Here is a 24,583-nt window from a genome sequence, read left to right on the forward strand (position 1 = left end):
AAACACACCTGACTCTCTTATTGGTGTGTATTCTAGGTATTTCCAGGCCAGAAGACTCTTTCTCAAATTTGGTCAGACAGCCACAGTTGTTGAGAAACTAACATGAGCCCCACAGTTCATTCTGCAATTAAATACACAGGCATAGCAGAAGTGGCAACCTAATAGTAAAGAATACAAAGGTAACTCAGAGAAGACCATCTCTTCAAAACTCTGCTGAAAGTTGGGAAGGAACTGAGAATAAAGTAGACTGGAATTGAAATGCTTCAGATAGTTGAGCTAACTATTGAAGGATGAGTGGGTTCCCCAAGCAGTCAGTCTAAGTGTGCAAAAGGATTCTACTTCAAGACAGCAGCAGAGACAGACACCAAGATAGAAGACAGACCTGGAGCAGACCAGTGGGTTCTCTAGGATTTCAGAACTTGGGTTTGAAGAAGATGAGAGGAGACCCTGTTGCCAATGATCATCAGACTCACATCATAACATCTTTGTGTGGGATACTACAGAGTATGGGCTTCATCTCATGGGCAGCAGGGAGCACAGTGGGACAGTATTTTTATTAGAAAGACATCACTAGAAGCAGAATGGAGGACAGGCTGGCAATGTGCAATACTGAATCCCAGTGGCTAGGTGAGACGCTACTACTGTGGGAGTCAAACGAGAGATGAAGACAGCTTGAACCAAGGCAGAGACAAGAAGAGAGAGGAAGGGTCAAAGACGAATGAGACTCTGATCAGAGTCTCAAAGACAGGACCCTTCTTAAAAACTATACAAATGAGTCATCATATCCCCCAAAAGAAGTAGGTGAGCCAATTACTGAAGGTGGGATGACAGCAAAACACTCAGATACTACTAGGTTCAAACCTGGGCTTTGTTCTTTACTAGTGATGCAACCTCGGGCAATTTACCTAACCCCTCTGTCTCACACGGATCATATGTAAATCACCAGCTGTGCTCCCACCTCTTATAGAGTTGTCAGGAGAAACAGGGATAAAAAATACAAAGCTCTAGCTTAGTGACCAACATATAATGGGGCGGGGGGAGCTCAAAGGAAAAGAAAAAAGGTCTAAGAAATAGACCAGTAAGATTCACATATACACTTACTTTCTTTGTGCTTCTAAACAAAGACATAAACATGTCTATATGAGGTTAACAATTTATTTCTGAGGCTCAGAAAGCCCTTATTTAGCTCTTCTATTAGCAGAGCCAAAGGGAGTAATTTAGAAGGATTTGTATCCAATGTTCAAATGTCTCTTTGGTTCAATTAGCATGTACTGAACATCCTCTAGTGGGGATGTTTGGCTTATAGTAGAAATCCTGGGTGTTGCACAATCAGCTTCCATTCATCAACTCTATAGATGATCTAATGATGCCTGAATGGTTTCTATGGCATCAACATCACAGAATTTCTCTGACGTTAGTCTCCTATTGCCTATGCAGGAGAAGAGGAAACGTGTTCAATGGCTTGTTCCCTTTACACACACACACACACACACACACACACACAGAGCAGGAGAAGAGGAAACGTGTTCAATGGCTTGTTCCCTACACACACACACACACACACACACACACACACACACTTACTTCCCAAGCTAACTATGCATCCTAATTCCAAAACACTCTATTTTCCAAGTTTCCTCTAAATGGCGGCAGGTATGGCAGCAGCTAGCTTCTTTCTGCCTCTTTTCCTTGCTAGTGATGCTCATTTTGCCAGGAATAACTTTCATTCTCCTTCAAAATGCCAACTTAAAGCCCATTTCTCTTTTAAGGTCCACGATGAAACATAATCCCTTCAGGAAGTATTTCCTGACTATAAAACTAGTAGATGGAAAAACAAAATCCAATGTGGAGGTAGTGGCGTGTGTCTGTAGTCACTGCTCCTCAGGAGGCTGAGGCAGGAGGATCTCATGAGCCCTGGAGACCAACCTCGGCAGCATAGTGCGATCCCCATCCTTTAAAAACAAACAAACAACAACAACAACAAAACAAAAAACAAAATCCACACCCTCCCTAGGCTGTGATTCTCAGTGCCTGACCTCTGAAAGCTGCTCTGTAAATATTGGTTGAATAAATGGAATTTACTTTAACACAAATCACAGATGTGAAAAGAAATCCCTCATGGCACGTGACAGAATACTGGCAAGAGGTAGCATGGTACCTCACATAGTTCTATAAAATTAAAATATATCAGAATTTAAAATATAACATTTAGCAACACGTATACAGCTAGAGGTCATTATCCTAAGCAAATTAATGCAAAGACAAAAAATCAAATACCACATATTCTCACTTACAAATAGGAGCTAAACATTGGGTATACATGGACATAAAGATGAAAACAGTAGATACTGAAGTCTAATAAAAGAGGGAGGAAAGGATGGGGCGAGGGCTGAAAAACTATCTACTGGGTACTCTACTGAGTACCTGGGTGACGAGACCATTTATATCCCAAACCTCGGCATCACGCAATATACCCATGTAACACACTTGCACATACAACCCCAAATCCAAAATAAATATTTTAAAATGTGGTATTTTAAGATATAAAGTAGAGATAACATAGTAACAAAATCTGTATAGAAAAAGTACACCTATTATAAAACTAAATGAAGAAGGTAGAAGAGCAAAATATATTCAATTTAAAACAATATTTATGGAGTACTTCCTTTCAAAGTATTTACCCCAACACTGTCAACTATTATACCTAGCAAAACAAAACAAAACGAAAACAAAAACAAAAAAACCAAAAAACCTCTGCTATGATATATATTCTTTGAGCACCGGTTTCCTCATCTGTAAAACTGAGATATAAAACCTGATAATACCTAGAACCCCATGGTTTTTGTGATAATTAAATTAGAAAATGTCCATATATCACTGAGACATTGAAGATGTTTAATAAAAATTTACTGATGACTGCACTCAGTAATACCTCCTGCAATCTTTTTAAATTTTTTTGAGATAAGGTCTTACTCTGTTGCCCAGGCTGGAGTGCAGTGGTGCAGTCACGGCTCAGTGCACCGGCCTCATGGAGTCAAACAATCCTCCCACCTCAGCCTTCCGAGTAGCTGAGACTACAGGCACACACCACTACCATGCCCGGCTAATTATTTTTTGTAGAGACAGGGTCCTACCATGTTGCCCAGGCTGGTCTCAAACTCCTGGGCTCAAGGAATTCTCCTACCTTGGCCTCCCAAAGTGTGGGATTACAGGCGTGAGCTACTGTGCCCAGCCCCTCCTGTACTCTTTGTACTGTGTGCAGGAGCACAAGCGGAGAGCTGATGGTGACAGCAGGGAGAGTGGTTTATTCTGGGACATCAATGAATCATTTTCTCCTTTCTCATATGACTATTCATTTAGATGAAACTAGCTCCCTCTCTTCATGCTTAGAGGATATATTACTAACATTGCTGCTTTAATTCTATCTGATTTTCCCATCTCTCCAATTCATTGCATAAAAAGGAGATATTTATTTGCTCAGATCAGTGTTTGAACGAAAATGTAAAGTAGAGAATTAAAAATGAACATAACCAATTACTTTTTCTTTCCTTCTTTCTTTAGGATGACAGTGAGCTAAGGACATGGTACTGAGAGCAGTCCAGGTAATGGAAAGATTGGAAAAAATAGTTTCTAATATTTGATTAAACTGATCTTCCACATTGGAAAACTATGTGACACTCCATTTCATTTCTTTTTCTACAGATTGAGCAAGCTGGTTGTTGAGTAAATAATAAAAACAACTGGGTATGGTTCTTGTCAGTTCTTTTGAAGGTTTGGGCCTCCTGGATAACAGTGAAGCCCTACGCAGTCTTAAACTACAAAGCGGGCTGTTAGTGAATTTAAGCAGAATTTTCATTGCAGTAAGTCTTGTGGAGAAGTTATTTGAAAGACATTTAGTCAAAGGTGCATAGAGTTTCTAATCAAGAATATTAAGCAAAAGCCACAGAATATTTTCCCCTTCAGAAACAAACAATTCAGGTTGGGTGCAGTGGCTCATGTGTGTAATCCCAGCATTTTGGGAGGCTAAGGCGGGCAGATCATGAGGTCAGGTGTTTGAGACCAGCCTGGCCAACATGGTGAAACTCCATCTCTACTGAAAATTCAAAAATTAGCTGGGTGTGGTGGTACATGCCTATAATCCTAGCTACTCAGGAGGCTGAGGCAGGAGAATTGCTTAAACCCAGGAGGTGGAAGTTGCAGTGATCTGAGATTGCACCACTGCAATTCAGCCTGGGTGACAGGACAAGACTCCGTCAAGAAAAGCAAAACAAAAGAAAACAACAAAACAAAACAAAACAAAAAAAACAACAGGAATTCAAATATGGCTCACATCTAGAGTTTAAGCCAGCAGGTAACAATGTTCCCTTAGAGCCACCTCTAGCATAACAATGAGCCCATCAGTCATTTGCTCTAGGAAACTTAAGAAAAAGAGATAACATGAGGCACCTGGCTGGGGTGCAAATGTGTCACATTCTTCAGTGTTCAGTAAGCACTACCTGTTATTTGCTTTTTAGTCTCCAAGTCTCTGGTTTGCTTCAGCACCTGGAGCAGCCGAGGTACCCCATTTAGTTCAGCCACCTCCAATTTGTTGTCATTGTCTTCAAAGACTAAGTTTCTCAAGGCCCCACATGCAGCTCGCTGAACATCTTCATTCTGAACTTTCAGGAGCTGCAGAAGCTTGGGTATTCCACGAAGCTGGTTAACCTAAGGAAGAAGTAGATGCATATTTCTAATATTAATTTTGATGTGGCATCAAGATCAATGTAACACGAACAGATGAAGTTCACTGATGCTGATTACAACCTTTCTTCATCAATAACTATGTGTAGCATAACGGAGACTCTTGCTGCAGAACAAACCCCAGCTATAAGGCAGTATCTGTTATCAAGGAACTTACAGTAAATTTGGGAAGTTAAGACTGAAACCTATGAAGTAAGTGAAGGGGAAGATAGACTGATAAAGGGTACATAGGTATTAGTTAAATAGAGTTAAGTGATAAAAGTTTGAAGCATAACAAAAATGAAGAGAATTGGGAATCTAGGCAGTAAGGAAAGTTTTATGAAAGAATTCAAAATTATACAAGTTTTTTCCTAAGATAAAACTTTATAGTTCATATAAAATGAACAGTATCACCTCCATCAATAGAAGTAAAAATGCATTTACCATGTCAACCTCAGTAGTAATGCAAACTAATCCTAAATTCTTATAATCAATTGCATTGAGTATTTTAAAAGACTTATAAAACTTATGCAAGCACTTAATGCAGATAAGATAACTTTACACTTTAACGTGTGTTATTTAAAAAATACTCATTCTATTCAAATATGTAAGAAAGCGCATGCTATTAGAGAAAGGGCACAACCAGGAATGGGAGACAAATTGATGGTTTAAATTCTAAAACTTATGGGTGTGTAAGAAGGGGCCAAATAATCCTAATTTTAGCAAGGAGAATTTTTGTTTTAGTCTGAAAATATTGCCGACTGTAATCCTAGCCCTTTGGGAGGCCGAGGCGGGTGGACCATCTGAGGTCAGGAAACTTAAGAAAAATAGATAGCCTGGTCAACATGGCAAAACCCTGTCTCTACTAGCAATACAAAAATTAGCCGGGTGTGGTGGCACACGCCTATAATTTCAACTACTCGGGAGGCTGAGGAAGGAGAATCGCTTACACCCGGGAGGCGGAGGTTGCAGTGAGTTGAGATTGTGCCACTGCATTCCAGCCTGCGGGACCTGAGACTCCATTTCATATATATATATATATATATATATACAGTTGGTGAAATAAAATATTAGGTTGTAGACTGAAGGCTTTCCTTCTCATAGGCTTCCATTCACATCTGATTTTGAAACTTTTAAGTTGGCAAGAGCTGTTCGTAAAGATCTTATTTTCACTATCTTCATGCAAAATTTTGGAGGAAATAAGTTTTTATGAATGGTCATGAGCTTCCCTTTTGAATGGAGTTTGTCACTTAGGAAGGACACCCTAACTGCCAGCAGTTTATGTTCCAGGGAGAGTTGCACACCTGGCCTGGGTCATATTTGCAAATTTTCTATGTATCAGGCTCTGGCCTCCCTTTCATGGACAGAAATGGTATTTAGGACACTGCCCTTCAATATTACGTATTCCTTTGACAGGACTGGAGAAAAGACTAGAAAGGCAGAAATAAATATCAGAATTATAAAATAATCTAAATAATAAAAATAATGATAATAATCACAATCATAATAAAGCAAAAATTACACCTCCTCTCCCTCCCACTTCTAACATTAAGAAGTGTCAGTATAGGCTGGGTGCAGTGGCTTATGCCTGTAATTCCAGCACTTTGGGAGGCTGAGGTGGGCAGATCACGAGGTCAAGAGATCAAGACCATCCTGACCAACATGGTGAAACCCCGTCTCTACTAAAAATACAAAAAGAAAAATTAGCTGAGCATGGTGGTGCATGTCTATAGTCCCAGCTACTTGGGAGGCTGAGGCAGGAGAATTGCTTGAACCCGGAAGGTAGAGGTTGCAGTGAGCCAAGATCGCACCACTGCACTCCAGCCTGGGGGACAGAGTGAGACTCTATCTCAACAAAAAATAAAAAAAAGTGTCAGTACAGTGTTAGGAGTTTTATCTAATTAACAGATTGCAAGAAACTTAAAAAGAAAGTACTCTTGATTCCTTTAAGGCTTCACAGGTCGTAATAAGGAATAATACTTCCACTTGCTAGCTCCCTTCTGAGGAGACATTTGCAGAACAAGAGACAGGTGGGAGAGTGGCTACAGTAATTCTGTTGGACTGTATCTAAAGCCATTTAAATATATGATAAAGATTTCTTAGTTGTCAAGTGGGCTGGGCGCGGTGGCTCACGCCTGTAATCCCAGCACGTTGGGAGGCCGAGGTGGGTGGATCACGAGGTCACGAGATCGAGACCATTCTGGTCAACATGGTGAAACCCCATCTCTACTAAAAATACAAAAATTAGCTGGGCATGGTGGTGCGTGCCTGTAATCCCAGCTACTCAGAAGGCTGAGACAGGAGAATTGCCTGAACCCAGGAGGCGGAGGTTGCGGTGAGCTGAGATCGCGTCATTGCACTCCAGCCTGGGTAACAAGAACAAAACTCCATCTCAAAAAAAAAAAAAAAAAAAAAAAAAAAGATTACTTAGCTGCCAAGTAAATCTAGTCCAACAGATTATCTATTTGATCACTTCATCTACTCCCATCACAGGCTGAGTATCCTTATCTGAAAATCTGAAATCTGAAATACTACAAAATCTAAAACTTTTTGAAAGCTCACATAATGCTCCAAGGGAGTAACTCAAAACACTTCTGGCGCCAAGCATTTTGGATAAGTGATACTTAACCTGTATTACACTTCCTTAAAAGCAAAAACAAAAAACAACAACAAAAAATATGCCATACAATTTATGTTAGAACAATCTGTAATTCATGTTTCCCTAATTCCCTAGTTTTAATTTCATGGTAAGGTTTTAAGATAAATTCATACTATTTTTTTTTTTTTGAGCCTGTCGCTCAGGCTGGAGTGTAGTGGCGCAATCTTGGTCCATTGCAACCTCTGACCCCTGGGTTCAAGCAATTCTCCTGCCTCACTCAGCCTCCCTGTAGCTGGGATTACAGGTGTGCGTTACCACGCCCAGCTAAGTTTTGCATTTTTAATGGAGACAGGGTTTTGCCAAGTTGGCTAGGTTGGTCTTGAATTCCTGACCTCAAGTGACTTGCCTACCTTGGCCTCCCAAAGGGCTGGGGTTACAGGCATGAGACACCACACCCAGCCAGCTTCCTCCTTTTAATAAGTTAAATTGCAGAATGAAAGGCTTTGACTGGCAAAGTAGCACTGTGGGATACACATGCATGTCTTCTGAGTGAGATCTGTTATTCTGTTACTGTGCCACATTGCCTGCCTTTAAGTTTTCTGAGAAAATATAAGTTTATAATATAAATTCATACTTTTATAAGCTTCCTAAATGCCAGATAGACCAAATCTTCCCAGTAAAATTATACATAACAGATGCAAAAAGAAAATCCTATTGTCCTCAGGTATTTTGGCAGCTTTAGAAATATTTTATTAACTTAATTCATAAGCTGCTTTCTTCAAAATATGATGGGAAGTGGCTTACTAGCCATATTGCAATTCAAGCTCCAATGACAGAATTAGTACAAGTGGCATTATGGAAGCCTGCCCAGCTCAGACCTGCTCCCTTACCCTGTCACCTTTATCACCTGGGCTTTCAGCACTTGCTGTAGCCCGGAAAGAGAGAACGATAGGCGCACCAGTGCTCTGATAAAGGCTGAAATCCGGCTACAGCTCTATTTGCTGTATAACTTGACTCCCTAGTGTCTGGCACTTACCCCAACTTTAAAAATAGACTTAAGTCACTTTCATCCATTTTATCAAGCAAATGGATATAAATCCTGCTGAATGCAAGAAGTTAATGACCCTCTCCTCGCATTGAACTACAAGATGGTAGGTGATGAATCCTATCCGCATTAGGACCAATGTCAAATATGCTGCTCTTGTCCCTTACCATTCAGGGAAGAAGCTGGGACCAGAAAGGTTGGTTGAGTTTCCCATTATACTGAAACCTTGGGGTATTTTCCCTTCTTTGGGGAAAAGGAAAAAAGAAACAGACTACTATGAATGTTTCAGAACTTCAAAAAAGTACTCGTCTGAGCTGGTTTCTAAATACATGAAAGGCCAGAGTCACATATGAGAATTTTAACTCTCTCTGTGGCTTTATTCTGATTCTCTTCCCTGCCAGTTATAAAATAAGTAAATGATGAGGACTTCTGGTTGCAAATAAGCACCGGGAACACACGGCCTCTGCTGAGGCAAAGGCTCTCTCTGGCCCTGGAGCCTCAGCTCTCACTTCTTCCTGTCTGGAAGGTTCTGCCCACTCTGCCTTTCCTCCTGCAAAGCCCTAATCATCCTGTGGGATCCAGCTCAAATGTCATCTCCCCTAAGAAATGTTACTCCCTTTCTCTGCTTTCCCTCCCATTAGAATTAATCACTCCCTGTAAACTGGCATAACCTTGCCGGAAGGCAAGCGGCAATATGTGTCAAAACTTTTAAAACATTCACTTCTAGCAGCCTTTATTGGGAAACAATGTGAAATGCAGACACATACTAAAAGGCAAAAATAGTGACTACATCATTTCTAATAGCAGAAAATAAGGAATCATAAACATCCAGCAATGAGAAAGACTGGTTGACGGTTGTCACAAACCCGTATGTTGAGGTATCCATGGCAGAGGCAGAGCTGACAGACACTTTATTAGCCATATAATTCCCTCATTAGTCACATGGGAATTATTGTGTAAGATGAGAAATTACCAAAATAAAGCGATGCAGGAAGATTTACCATGCAAATGGAGAACATAAAAAGCCAGCGGTGGCATTCCTAGTCTCTGATAAAATAGACTTTAAACCAAGGAAGATCAAAAGAGACAAAGCAGGGCATTACATAATGGGAAAAGGATCAATGCAACAAGAGCTAACCATCCTAAATATATATGCACCCAATACAGGAGCAACCAGATGCATAAAGCAAGTTCTTAATGATCTACAAAGAGACTTAGACTCCCACACAATAATAGTGGGAAACTTTAACATGCCACTGTCAATATTAGACAGATCAATGAGACAGAAAATTAATGAGGATATCCAGGACTTGAACTCAGATCTGGACCAAGCAAACCTAATAGACATTTATAGAACTCTCCATCCCAAATCCACAGAATATACGTTCTTCTCAGCACCACATTACACCTACTCTAAAATTGACCACATAATTGGAAGTAAATCACTCCTCAGCAAATGCAAAAGTACGGAAATCTTAAGAAACAGTCTCCCAGACCACAGTGCAATCAAGTTAGAACTCAGAATTCAGAAACAAACTCAGAACCGCACAGCTTCATGCAAACTGAACAACTGGCTCTTGAATGCTGACCAGATAAACAATGAAATGAAGGCAGAAATAAAGATGTTCTTCGAAACCAACAAGAAAGAAGACATAATGTACCAGAATTTCTGGGCCACATTTAAAGCAGTGTCTAGAGGAAAATATATAGCAATAAATGCCCACATGATAAGCCAGGAAAGATCTAAAATCAACACCCTATCATCAAAATGCAAAGAGCTAGAGGAGCACGATAAAAAAATCACAAAGGCTAGCAGAAGACAAGAAATAACTAAGATCGGAGCAGAACTGAAGGAGATAGAGACACAAAAAACCCTTCAAAAAAATCAATAAATCCAAGAGCTGGTTTTTTGAAAATATCAACAATATAGTCAGACCACTAGCCAGATTAATAAAAAAGAAAAGAGAGAAGAATCAAACGGATGCAATAAAAAATGATAAAGGGGATATCACCACTGATTCCACAGAAATACTAATTACCATCAGAGATTACTACAGACAACTCTATGCACATAAACCAGTAAACCTGGAAGAAATGGATAAATTCCTGGACACTTGCATCCTCCCAAGACTAAACTAGGAAGAAGTCGAGACCCTGAATAGACCAATAACAAGAGCTGAAGTTGAGGCAGCAATTAATAGCCTACCAACCAAAAAAAGCCCAGGTCCAGATGGGTTCACAGCCTATTTCTACCAGACATATAAAGAGGAGCTGGTACCACTCCTTATGAAACTATTCCAAAGAATCCAAAAAGAGGGAATACTTCCCAAATCATTTTATGAGACCAACATCATCCTGATATCAACACCTGGCAGAGAATCAACAAGAAAACTTCAGGCCAAAATCCATGATGAACATAGATGCAAAAATCTTCAATAAAATGCTGGCAAACCGATTGCAACAACACATCAAAAAGCTTATCCATCAAGTAGGTTTCATCCCGGGGATGCAAGGCTGGTTCAACATGTAATCCATCACATAAACAGAACCAAAGACAAAAACCACATGATTATCTCAATAGAAGCAGAGAAGGCCTTCCACAAAATTCAACAGCCCTTTATGCTAAAAACTCTCAATAAACTAGGCATCGGCAGAACTTATCTCAAAACAATCAAAGCTATTTTTGACCAACCCACAGCCAATATCATACTGAATGGGCAAAAACTAGAAGCATTCCCTTTGAAATCTGGCACTACATAAGGATGCCGTCTCTCCCCACTCTTATTCAATATAATATTGGAAGTTCTAGCCAGAGTGATCAGGCAAGAAAAACAAATAAAGGGTATTCAATTAGGAAAGGAGGAAGTCAAATTGTCTCTATTTGCAGATGACATGACTGTATATCTAGAAGACCCCATCATCTCAGCCCAAAATCTCCTAAAACTGATAAGCAACTTCAGCAAAGTCTCAGTATACAAAATCAATGTGCAGAAATCACAAGCATTCCTATACACCAATAACAGACTTAAATAGAGACATATCAAGAACGGACTGCCATTCACAATTGCTACAAAGACAATAAAATACCTAGGAATACAACTAACAAAGGATGTAAAAGACCTCTTCAAGGAAAACTACAAACCACTGCTAAAGGAAATAAGAGAGGATACAAATAGATGGAAAAACATTGCATGCTCATGGTTAGGAAGAATCAATACTGTGAAAATGGCCATACTGCCCAAAGTAATTTATAGATTCAATGCTATACCCATCAAGCTACCTATGACCCTCTTCACAGAACTGGAAAAAACCACCTTAAACATCATATGGAACCAAAAGAGAGCCCACATAACCAAGTCAATTCTAAGCAAAAAGAACAAAGCTGGAGGCATCATGCTACCTGACTTCAAACTATACTACAAGGCCATAGTAATCAAAACATCATGGTACTGGTACCAAAACAGAGATATAGACCAATGGAACAGAACAGAGGCCTCAAAGGCAATGCCACACATCTACAGCAATCTGATCTTTGAAAAACCTGACAAGAACAAACAATGGGGGAAGGATTCCCTGTTTAATAAATGGTGTTGGGAAAACTGGCCAGCCATGTGCAGAAAGCAGAAACTGGACTCCTTCCTGACACCTTACATTAAAGTTAACTCCAGATGGATTAAAGACTTAAACATAAGACCTAACACCATAAAAACCCTAGAAGAAAACCTAGGCAAAACCATTCGGGACATAGGCGTAGGCAAGGACTTCATGACTAAACAAAAGCATTGGCAACGAAAGCCAAAATAGACAAATGGGATCTAATTAAATTCTAGAGCTTCTGCACAGCAAAAGAAAGTTATTAGAGTGAACCAGCAACCAACAGAATGGGAAAAAGAATTTTGCAACCTACCCATCTGACAAAGGGCTAATATCCAGAATCTACAAAGAACTAAAACAGATTTACAAGAAACAAACAAACAAGCCCATTCAAAAGTGGGCGAAGGATATAAACAGACACTTTTCAAAACAAGACATATATGAAGCCAACAAACATATGAAAAGATGCTCATTATCACTGGTCATAGAGAAATGCAAATCAAAACTACATTGAGATATCATCTCAAGCCAGTTAGAATGGCAATCATTAAAAAATCTGGAGACAACAGATGCTGGAGAGGATGTGGAGAAAAAGGAATACTTTACACTGTTGGTGGGAGTGTAAATTAGTTCAACCATTGTGGTAGACAGCTTCCTTAAGGACCTAGAAATAGAAATTCAATTTGATCCAGAAATCTCTTTACTGGGTATCTATTCAAAGGACTATAAATCGTTCTATTATAAAGACACATGTAGATGTATGTTCATTGCAGCAGTATTTACAACAGCAAAGACCTGGATCCAACCCAAATGCCCATTGACAATAGACTGGACAAGGAAAATGTGGCACATATACACTATGGAATACTATGCAGCCATAAAAAACAATGAGTTCATGTCCTTTGTAGGGACATGGATGAATCTGGAAACCATCATTCTCAGCAAACTGACTCAAGAACCGAAAATCAAACACTGCATAGTCTCACTCACAGGTGAGTGTTGAACAATGAGAACACATGGACACAGGGTGGGGAGCATCACACACTGGGGTCTGTTGGGGGGGACAAGGGGAGGGACAGCAAAGGGTAGGGAGTTGGGGAAGGATAAACATGGGAGAAATGCCAGATATAGGTGCTTGGGATGGAGGCAGTAAACCACATTGCCATCTGTGTATCTATGCAAAAATCCTGTATGTTCTGCACATGTATCCCAGAACCTAAAATACAATAAAATATATATATATATATTAAAATAATTAAAAATTAAAAAAAAGATGAGTAATTACATGTCAGGCACACAGTAGTTACTCAACACATGGCAGCAACCATCACCATTAACATGTCAACTGAAATTTATAAAATATTATTAATGTTATAAAAATCCACGTCATTTAAAAAATGGGATAAATCTGGGCATGGAGGCTCACACCTGTAATCCCAGCACTTTGGGAGACTGAGGTGGGTAAGATCACTTGAGGTCAGGAGTTCAAGACCAGCCTGGCCAACATGGTAAAACCTCTTCTCTACTAATAACACAAAAAATTAGGTGGGCTTGATGGTGCAAGTCTGTAATGCCAGCTACTAGGGAGGCTGAGGCAGAAGAATCACTTGAACCCAGAAGGCAGAGGTTGCAGTGAGCCAAGATCACACCACTGCACTCCAGCCTGGGGGATAGAGCAAGACTCCGTCTTAAAAAAAATAAATAAAATAAATAAAAAATTTAAAATGGAATAAAATATCTATGCATTTCTACTCAATAAACATAGGCAAAAACGAACTGAGATTAGGGAATTTGGGGGAGGTGGTGAATATATGAATCATAAATAGGATCTGCCATTTCCTATGTTTTCAAATAGTGAGGCTGTATTTGTGCACACTTTTAAAAATCGAAACAAAATTTTTTTGTGTGTGTGGGGACAAAGAAAGCTACATAGGGAATGTGATTGAAAATATGTAAATATATGCATTAAAAATTAGAGAATAATCCAGGTGTGGTGGCTTATGCCTGTAATCCCAGCACTTTGGGAGGCCAAGGTGGGCAGATCACCTGAGGTCAGGAGTTCAAGACCAGCCTGACCAACATGGAGAAACCTAGTCTCTACTAAAAATACAAAATTAGCTGGGTATAATGGCACATGCCTGTAATCCTAGCTACTCAGGAGGCCGAGGCAGGAGAATTGCTTGAACCCAGGAGGCAGAGGTTGTCATGAGCCGAGATCACACCATTGCACTCCAGCCTGAGCAATAAGTGTGAAAACTCCATCTCCAAAAAAAAAAAAAAAAAAGGAGAACAAAACCAAAATGATTATGGTGTGATTAAAGGTATATTTTATTTTTTGTTTTTTAACTTCTCAAATTTCTTATCATGAACTTGAATTTGTTTTATAATAAGTTTTTGCAAGATGTTTATGGCAGTAACTACTTCAGTGATGACATATGAAACAGGCATGACAATAAGACCATGTTAAGGAGGATCTTACAGACTAAATTAAGAGATTTGTCTTTTATCCTGCAGGCAATAGCCTCCCTGGGGGCTGTGAGGCATGAGACCATATTAGGAACGGATGTGAAGGGAGACAGGGATATTAATCTGGAGACAGCTGTATTAACAAATGATGGTCCTGGGACCAAGACAGTAGCTTTGAGTAGGGAGGAAAAGATGTGGGTAGATTCCAGATACTTTTAGAAGTAGCATTAATAGGACTTGAAGACTGAGTGAATATGAGAGGTAAGGAAAAAAGAAGGTTCAAAGACTGTTCAAGTTTCCATGTCAAATTACCTGGGTGAACTACCCTCCTGCCACTGACAGGGAAACAATATGATTGGAGTTACTGCATTGGGGCAGGCAGTGCTCAATTATCTGACTGCATGATTAGGACAACTGTTGGTAGGAGAACTATTATTTCCACTTTACAGGTAAGAAAGCTGAAACTCAGAGAAGTAAAATATCTTGCCCAAGGGCATCTATGTAATTAGGGTGCTGGGATTCAAACCCAGTGAGCAGTGACTCTTGAGAGTCCATGATTAAACTACCAATGTCCTGCCTCCCAGCCCAACAGGAAGAACAAGTTCAGAGAGAGGGTTGGAGAGTAGAGAAGAAAAACAAAAGAAGATAGTATGTTTAGGCAAGGCACAATGGCTCATGTCTGTAATCCTAGCACTTTGGGAGGCCAATGTGGGAGGACTGCTTGAGTCCAAGAGTTCAAGACCAGCCTGGGCAATGCAGGGAGACCCCATCTCTACAAAAAAATCTTTTACCTAGGTGGCCGGGCATGGTTGGTCATACCTGTAATCCCAGCACTTTGGGAGGCCGAAGTGGACGGATCACAAGGTCAGGAGTTCGAGACTAGCCGGGCCAACATGGTGAAATTCTGTCTCTACTAAAAATACTAAAAAAATTAGCTGGGCGTGGTAGTAGGCGTCTGTAATCCCAGCTACTCAGGAGGCTGAAGCACAAGAATCACTTGAACCTGAGAGGCAGAGGTTGCAGTGAGCCAACACTGCACCATTGCACTCTACCCTGGTGACAAAGTGAGACTCCATCTCAAAAAATTAAAAAAAAAAAAGCTGGGCAAAGTGGCATACACCTGTAGTCTCAGTGGCTCAGGAGGCTGAGGCTGAGACAGGAGGATTGCTGGAGCTCAGAAGGTTGAGCTGCAGTGAGCCATGATAGTGCTATTGCACTCCAGCTTGGGCAGCAGAGTGAGAATAAGCCAAAAAAAAAAAAAAAAAAAAAAAAAAAATAGAGAGAGAGAGAGAGAGAGAGAGAGAGAGAGAGAGAAACAGCATCAAACACCAAGAATCCTAATCAAAGAAAATGAGGACTGAAAAGCTGCTACTGGTTTTAAAAGTATTATGATTTAAAATTTTGATCTCTATGTCCAAATTATAATTTTCTTTCATACATACATTTAAAAGCTATAGCACCATGCTTAATATAAGAAGGATTTTTCAAATTGTTCTTGGGTTATGACATTATAATTCTTAGATTATCTACGAAGCATACCCATTTTTAGTTTTTGATGTAATTTTCATGTTTCATCATTCTCAAAACCAGTCTTTGTTCTGGCTTTGTCTCTGAGTAAGAGTCAAGCCAGCAAACATAACTTCAAGCCTATGTGTAAGCAAAATGATATTTTTAATCAAATTAGTAATTTAAGAGATAGTAGAAATCTAGTCCAACTTGGGCAACAGAATAAAGTTCCAGTAATTCATACTACAAAATCGAAGCATACATAATGATGCCCAGTTTTTAAAAACTGGGACTAGGCTCTGGTGTGGTGGCTTATGCCTATAATGCCAGCACTTTGAGAGGCCGAGGTGGGAAGACTGCCTGAGCTCAGGGGTTTGTGACCAGCCTGGGCACACAAAGAGACCCCATCTCTACTAAAAAAAAAAAAAAAAAAAAAAAAAAAAAAAAAAAAAAAATTAGCCAGGCATGGTGGTACATGCCTGTGGTCCCAAATAATTGGGAGGCTAAGTGGGGAGGAATGACCCCCAGAGGTTGAGGCTGCAGTGAGTCATGATCACACCACTGCACTCCAGCCTGGGGAACAGAACGAGACCATGTCTCAAACAAACAAACAAACAAACCCCCTCAAAAAACCATGAATAAAAAAAGATTTAAAGATTTATCTCTAACTAGCTATTAAAGGATCAATATTTAGCCCCATTCCCTTCACCTATATATATATAAAGAAGGTTCATCATTAGCTAAATATTTCTTCTAAAATCCTTACTCATTCTTCCTACTAAACAAATAGACAAAGGGTCAGTGAGAAATGCTCCATAATTATACAACTTGTGAAAAGGAAAACAATCTAGACATGGGGAAAAGTCTCTTAAAGCAATATCTAAAATACAGATACCAAGATAAAAAATATTGTTTGCTCTCACAAGAATTTTTAAATCCTGCATGATGACAGATACCATAAACAAAGTTAAAAATAATAACAACAAAAATAAAGCAGGAGAAACCATTTGCCACGTATGTAACAACAGATTAATATGTGTAACAGGTAAAGAACTGTAAGTCATTAAGAAAGAGACATACCTTAGTAGAAAAAATACGCAATGGATTAAAAATGACAATTGACTGAAGAAATGTGAGGTCAAAATGACGCCAAAAGGTGCTCAACTTCATGAATAATTAACGAAATGCAAGTGAAAAAAAATCAGCAGAAGCTCTTTTGTGTGACCCTCACTTAACTGAACTGCAGGGTTTACCAACTACACTCTCTTTTCCCTCTGTGAAACCTCCTTGATTTCAGAGTACTATCAAAGCTGGTAGGTTACTCTATTTGAACCTTTGCACTTTTATTTCTACCAGTTGAGTTACATGTTCACCAACAGTAATTTAGGTGTGTTTCCCAGTGCATGTATGTCAATTGTATTTGTTATTATAATTACATAATTTACTTACCTATTCTATAAATGGATGAAATATAAGCATAGAAAAAATACTTATTTCTCTGAAAATTAATTTGAATGCTTTGGAAAAACTATATAAAGGTAAAAAGCTTAAGAGAGCTCTCTAATTAGTTGTGAGTAGAATTAATGTAAGAGACTAGGATTTGAACTCAGATGGATTAGTTCCATTAAGTTCTCATTCCACTTTAAACTTAAACTAAAAATGGCAGATGATGTATAATGGGCATAGCTTATACATGCAAGATGATGACAAATTCTATAAAAGTATTTATTTTATAATTTTAAAAAAGATTTTTCTCAATAACGTGTGTGTGTGTGTGTGTGTGTGTGTGTGTGTGTGTGTGTGTGTGTTTGAGACAGAGCCTCTCTCTGTTGCTTAGGCTGAAGTATACTGGCATGATCCTGGCTCACTGCAACCTCTGCCTCCTGGGTTCAAGTTATCCTCCTACCTCAGCCTCCCCAGTAGCTGGGACTATAGGCATGTGCCACTATACCAGTTAATTCTTGTATTTTTAGTAGAGATGGGGTTTCTCCATGTTGCCCAGGCTGGTCTTGAACTCCTAACCTCAGGTGATCCACCTGCCTTGGCCTCCCAAAGTGCTGGGATTACAGGTGTGAGACACAGCATCTGGCCCTCAATAACTCATTGATTGGACAACTATTAGTCTTGATTCCAAAACAGAAGAAAATTTCCATGATAATTAAATGCCTATTTTTGCTTATCAGATTAACAAAAACAAACAAAATAATAATACCTTGTGTTAGTAATGGTACATGGAAATGAACACTCTGATACAATGTTGATAAGAGTATAAATTTGTACAATTTTTGGGAGGACTTATTGGTGAGTTATTTATCAAAGTTTAAAATGACTCGATAGTAGTTAACAATTCAACTTATCTACTGCCTGAAACAAAAATTGGACAAGACATACAATGGTTTCAATACTGGACAAGACAAACAATGGTTTCAATAACTGGATATGAGTAAATGATGGACATCAATCCCTTCGATATCACTGTTCCCAGGCTATGGGGCACTGGGAGAAAACCTAAGTGAAGCCCAACAGAGCTGAGGGCACAGAGCTCAGAGTCTGAGAAGAGCATAGGGCCAATTTTTACAGAAAAGAGTACCACACAGAAAGGAAGTAAACAAAAAGAGAACTCCTGAGATCTGCAGAGACCCGCCCTCTAGTATTCAGCAGAGTATTAATTAGTGCATGCGGTATGAGGAAACTGTCTGAGGCCAGGGAAATCATCATTCAAAAGAATCTAAGGGAACAGCTCTTCACGTTCACACAGGCCTAGGAACAATGACTATTCTTATCAGCCAGCCAGAAAAATCTTAAAATTCCTGCTACATTACGTGGAATTCTCAGAAGTGTCCTGCCTTAAGAGAAGGGATTAATTATCACTAGAACAAATGCTCCTCTGGCTCCACCTAACAAATATTAAAGGTAGAATTTGAGGGCAAGGGGAGGGAGAGTATTAGGACAAATACCTAATTCATTCGGGGCTTAAAACCTAGATGATGGGTTGATGGGTGCAGCAAACCACCATGGCACATGTATACCTATGTAACAAATCTGCACTCTGCACACGTATCCCAGAACTTAAATTTTTTTTAAAAAAAATAGAACTTGAAAGGATCAAACTGTTTCCAAGTACCTTAACTGCACCAGAACAAAGCTCAAGAATATTTACAAAAATAATCCAGCATCCAACAAGATAAAACACAATGCCCGTGAGCCAATAAAAACTGCCAGTCAAGCAAAGAAGAAGAAAAATATGACCCATAATGTGGAGAAAAAGCAATCAATCAAAAGCTACCTAGAATAGACACAGATGTTGGAATTAGCAGACAAGGACATTAAGGTAGCAATTTTATCTGTTCAAGTATCTTGAGCAGAGATGGAACATGTTAAATAGACACATAGAAGACATAAAAATACTCAAATCTAACTTTTAGAGATAAAAACTACAATGTATGAAGAAAACAATACACTGAAAAAAAATTAATGGCATATTGAACACTGGCATATTAAACACCTATTAAGAGATTAGCAAATTTAAAGCATAGGAATTAAGTTTATCTAAAAACACAGAGAAGGAAGATGAAAAAGGAAAGACCTGGATGGGGCGAGGTGGCTCACTCCTGTAATCCCAGCACTTTGGGAGACAGAGGTGCATGGATCAAAAGGTCAGGAGTTCAAGACCAACATGGTGAAACCCTGTCTGGCCTGGCCAACATGGTGAAACCCCGTCTCTACTAAAAATACAAAAAGTAGCTGGGCATGGTGGCATGCACCTGTAATCCCAGCTACTCAGGAGGCTGAGGCTACTTAAGAATCGCTTGAACCTGGGAGGTGGAAGTTGCAGTGAGCCACAACTGCACCACTGCACTCCAGCCTGGGTGACAGAGCAAGACTCTGTCTCAAGAAAAAAAAAAAGGAAAGACCTAAAGAAGTCCAACATATATGTAATTATAGTTCCCAAGAAAGGAACAGAAAAAAAATGAGAAAATTTTCTAAATTTGATGAAAAGTAGAAATTCACAAATCTATGAAGCTCAGTGAACTCCCAAGCACACACACACACACAAAACGAATAGAAACTACACGAAGGCACATGTGACCAAACCGATCAACACCACCAGTAAGAAAGAGAAAATCTTAAAAGCAGATGGAGGAGAGAAGAAAAGACATGGATGGAGGAACAAAGGTAAGGATGACAGGAGATTTCTTATCTAAAACAATGTGAGTTAGAAGACAGTGGTACAACTTTCTTTCTTTGAGATAGAGACGGAGTCTCACCCCGTCGCACGAGTTGGAGTGTAGTTGCTCACTGCAACCTTTGCCTCCTGGGTTCAAGCGATTCTCCTGCCTCAGCATCCTAAGTAGCTGGGATTACAGGCATCCACCACCACAGCTGACTAATTTTGTATTTTTAGTAGAGACAAGGTTTCATCATATTGCCCTGCCTGGTCTCAAACTCCTGGCCTCAACTGATCCGCCTGCCTTGGCCTCACGAGTGCTGGGATTACAGGTGTGAGTCATTGCACCCAGCCAACTTTCAAGTACTGATATTTAGAAACCTGTCAACCTGGAATTCTAAAGCCAGGGAAAATACCTTTCAAAAGCAAAGATGAAATTCTTTTTCAGACATACAAAAGCTGAAATAAGGCCAGGCGCGGTGATTCACGCCTGTAATCCTAGCACTTTGGGAGGCCAAGGTGGGCGGATTATGAGGTCAGGAGACTGAGACCATCCTGCTAACACAGTGAAACCCCATCTCTAGTAAAAATACAAAAACCTTAGCTGGGTGTGGTGGCACGTGCCTGTAGTCCCAGTACTGGGACGGCTGAGGCAGGAGAATCGCTTGAGCTCAGGAGGCGGAGGTTATAGTGAGCCGAGATCACGCTACTGCACTCCAGCCTCGGTAACAGCAAGACTCCGTCACAAAAAAAAAAAAAAAAAAAGCTGAATTAATGCAGGTTTGCTGGTGATTAACTAAAATAAATATTAAAAATTTTTTCTTCAGGTAGTCCGGGTATGGTGGCTCACACCTTTAATCCCTGCACTTTGGGAGGTGGATCACTTGAGGAGGACTCAAGTGAATTACTTTGGGAGGCAGGTGGATCACTTGTGGTAAAGAGTGAAAGACCAGCCTGGCCAACATAGCAAAACTCCATCTCTAATAAAAATACAAAAATTAGCTGGGCGTAGTGGTGGGCGCCTGTAATTCTAGTTACTCGGCAAGCTGTGGCAGAATCACTTGAATGGGAGAAGAGGAGGCTGCAGTGAGCCAAGATCGCACCATTACACTCCAGCCTGGGTAACAGTGAGATCGGTCTCAAAAATAAATAAATAAATAATTAAACAAATAAATAATCTTGCCTCACCATCTTGGACCCTGTGAAGGCATGCTAGGAATAGAACTTCTAAAAGGAAGTATGTCTGGAAAGCAGGCTGTGGTCCAAGGCCGTTTTTGCTGGCTATAAGCGGGGTCTCTGGAACCAAAGGGTACACACATCTCTTCTTAAAACTGAAGGTGTTTATGCCTGAGTTGAAACAATTCTATTTGGGCAAGAGATGTCCTTATGTATACAAAGCAAAGAACAACACAGTGACTCCTGGCGGCAAACCAAACAAAACCAGAGTAATCTGGGGAAAGGTAACCCGGGCCCATGAACACAGTGGCAAAGTTCATGCCAAATTCCGAAGCAGCCTTCCTGCTAAAGCTATTAGACACAGAATCCGAGGGATGCTGTACCCCTCAAGGATTTAAACTCATGAAACATTAATAAAAGTAGGTTTGTAAAAATTAAAACAAAACAAAAAATTTTTTCATGTAAAGATAAATGATATTCCTCAAGAAGAGCAACTCCAAGGCACATAATCATCAGATTCACCAGGGTTGAAATGAAGGAGAAAATACTAAGGGCAGCCAGAGAGAAAGGTCAGGTTACCCACAAAGGGAAGCCTATCAGACTTACAGCAGATCTCTCAGCAGAAACCCTACAAGCCAGAAGAGAGTGGGGGCCAATATTCAACATCCTTAAAGAAAAGAACTTTCAACCCAGAATTTCACATCCAGCCAAACTAAGCTTCACAAGTGAAGGAAAAATAAAGTTTTTTTGTGAATAAGCAAGCACTCAGAGATTTCATCACCACCCGGCCTGCTTTACAAGAGCTTCTGAAAGAACCACTACACATAGAAAGGAACAAACAGTATCAGCCTTTCTAAAAAAATACCAAAAAGAACATCAATATAATGAAGAATTTACATCAACTAATGGGCAAAATAGCCAGCTAATATTAAATGGCAGTATTAAACTCACATATATTATTATTAATTCTAAATTTAAATTGACTAAATCCCCCAATCCAAAGACAGACAGGCAATTTGAATAAAAAACTAAAACCCATCAGTATGCTGCATCCAGACCCATCTCACATTCAAGGATACACAAAGACTCAAAACAAGGGATGGAGAAGGATTCACCAACCAACCAGAGAGTTAAAATAAATAAATAAAAAGCAGAAGTTACAATTAAGCAACAAAGATCAAAAGAAGCAAAGAAGGGCATTATATAATGATAAAAGGATCAATGCAACAACAAGAAGAGCTAAAGATCCTAAATATATACGCACCCAATACAGGAATACCCAGACATATAAGACTAATAAAGAGACTTAGACTCCCATACAATAATAGTCAGAGACTTCAACATTAATATTAGGCAGATCAATGAGACAGAAAATTAACAACGATATCCAGGACTTGAACTCAGATCTGGAACAAGTAAATGTAATTAACATTTATAGAACTCTCCACTTTAAATATACAAAATATACACTCTTATCAGTACCACATCATATCAACTTAGAAGTTTAAACGAAATGTTGGTTGGCTCGTTTGTTATTCTCTTCCCTCATTTTCTTTCATGTCTCCATTATTAAGGACAATTATACGCATACCCATATTTAGACTGCATTCTAGCCCTGGCAATAAAGCAATACCCCCATCCTCTCTCCCTCTTCCTCTTCCTCTTTCTTCCTCTTCTTTATTCTTTTTCTTATAAAAAAATAAAAAAATAAGAAGTTTGCAGAAAAAAAAGATCATGAATAATGGAGTTTAAATTAAAGAATATAATTCAGGGCATTCTACCTCATAACTCTTGGAGCCCTTAAGACAGTTTTTTTTTTAAAAAAAAAAAAGATAAATGATAACACTATCTACGCAAACAGATGAAGAGCACTGGAGCAACTTAGATCAAATGGACAAATGCCTTGAAAGACACAAACTACCAAAGCTCACTAAAAACGCAACTCATAGCCGAAATAGCCCCACAGCAGTTAAAGAAACTCAATTTGTAGCTAAGATCCTTCTGACACGTGTAAAAAACTTCAGGCTGAGATGGTTTCACTGCTGAAGTCTACCAAACATTTAAGGAAGAAAAAATACCATTTCTAACCAAACTCTAAAAAACTTGAAAAGGAGGGAATACTTCTCACTTCATTCTATGAAACTAGTATTACCCTCAACTCAAAATCAGACAAAGACACTACAAAAAAAAAAAAGTACAGACCATGTCTTTTATAAATACAGACATGAAATTTCTTAACAAAATTTTAGTGAATCTAGTCATAAAACTTAAAAATTGACAGTGTATCATAACCAGGTGGGGTTTATGAATGGAATCACATTTTAAAATCAAGGTAATTTACCTTAATGGCAAAATTAAAATTAAAAACCAGAAGGACTCAAGTGGATCACTTTGGTAGGTGGGTGGATCACTTGAGGTCAGGAGTGAAAGATCAGCCTGACCAACATAGTAAAACCCCATCTCTACTAAAAATACAAAAATTAGCCAGGTGTAGTGGCAGGTGCTTGTAATTCCAGCTACTTGGGAGGCTGAGACAGGAGAATCACTTGAATGGAAAAGATGGCAGTTGGAGTGAGCCAAGCTCTCACCACCGCACTTCAGCCGGGGTGACAGAGTGAGACTCAGTCTCAAAAATAAAAAAATAAACAAAAAAACAAACAAATAAATATTTTTGCCTCATCATTTATTGGATCCTGTAGATGCCTGCTAGGAACAGGATCCTATTTCAATATTAAAATATTTCAATAAACGTATATTTCAATAAATGCATAATTTATTATTTCAATAAATGCATAAAAACACTCTGAAAAAATCCAACATCTACTTGTGATTAAAAAACAAAAACTCCATGAAAGCAGAAGTAGAAGGGAAGTTCTTCAACCTGATAAGGTCATTTACAAAAAATCTACAGGTAACGTAATACTTAAGGGTGAAAGAAAGACTGAATACTTTTGCCCTGAGATCAGAAACAGGATAATATGCCTATGCTCATCATTTCTTTTCAAGATTGTAGGAGAGGTTCTAGCCAGTACTCACACACACACACACACACACACACACTCTCTCTCTCTCTCTCTCTCTCTCTCTCTCTGTAAATATGTATGTATATAAATTATCTATTCTATATACTAGCAATGAACAATCAAAAATAGAAATAAAAAAGCACGACTTACAACAGCATCTGGAAATATGATAAACTTAGGGATAAATCTAAGAAAAGACATGAAAGACCTCTACTGTAAAAACTGTGAAATTCTGCTGAGAAAAACTGAAGACCTAAATAAATGTTAACATGTACTATGGTCACGGG

The 24,583-nt window shown here is 39.2% G+C and overlaps 1 protein-coding gene and 1 pseudogene across 2 annotated transcripts in view; one reads left to right on the forward strand and one right to left on the reverse strand.

Moving 5' to 3' along the window:
• Positions 1-24,583, reverse strand: part of PKP2 (plakophilin 2) — a 110,063-nt gene that overhangs the window by 52,472 nt on the left and 33,008 nt on the right. For both annotated transcript variants that reach the window (XM_074403055.1, XM_010337378.3), the window contains exon 5: positions 4,497-4,704. In XM_074403055.1, the coding sequence (XP_074259156.1) occupies positions 4,497-4,704 (208 nt within the window). The remainder of the gene's footprint in view (positions 1-4,496; positions 4,705-24,583) is intronic.
• On the forward strand, positions 20,067-21,671 carry LOC120364939 (large ribosomal subunit protein eL33 pseudogene; annotated as a pseudogene).

Source organism: Saimiri boliviensis, chromosome 7 (genome assembly GCF_048565385.1).
Source record: "Saimiri boliviensis isolate mSaiBol1 chromosome 7, mSaiBol1.pri, whole genome shotgun sequence".
Taxonomy (NCBI): domain Eukaryota; kingdom Metazoa; phylum Chordata; class Mammalia; order Primates; family Cebidae; genus Saimiri; species Saimiri boliviensis.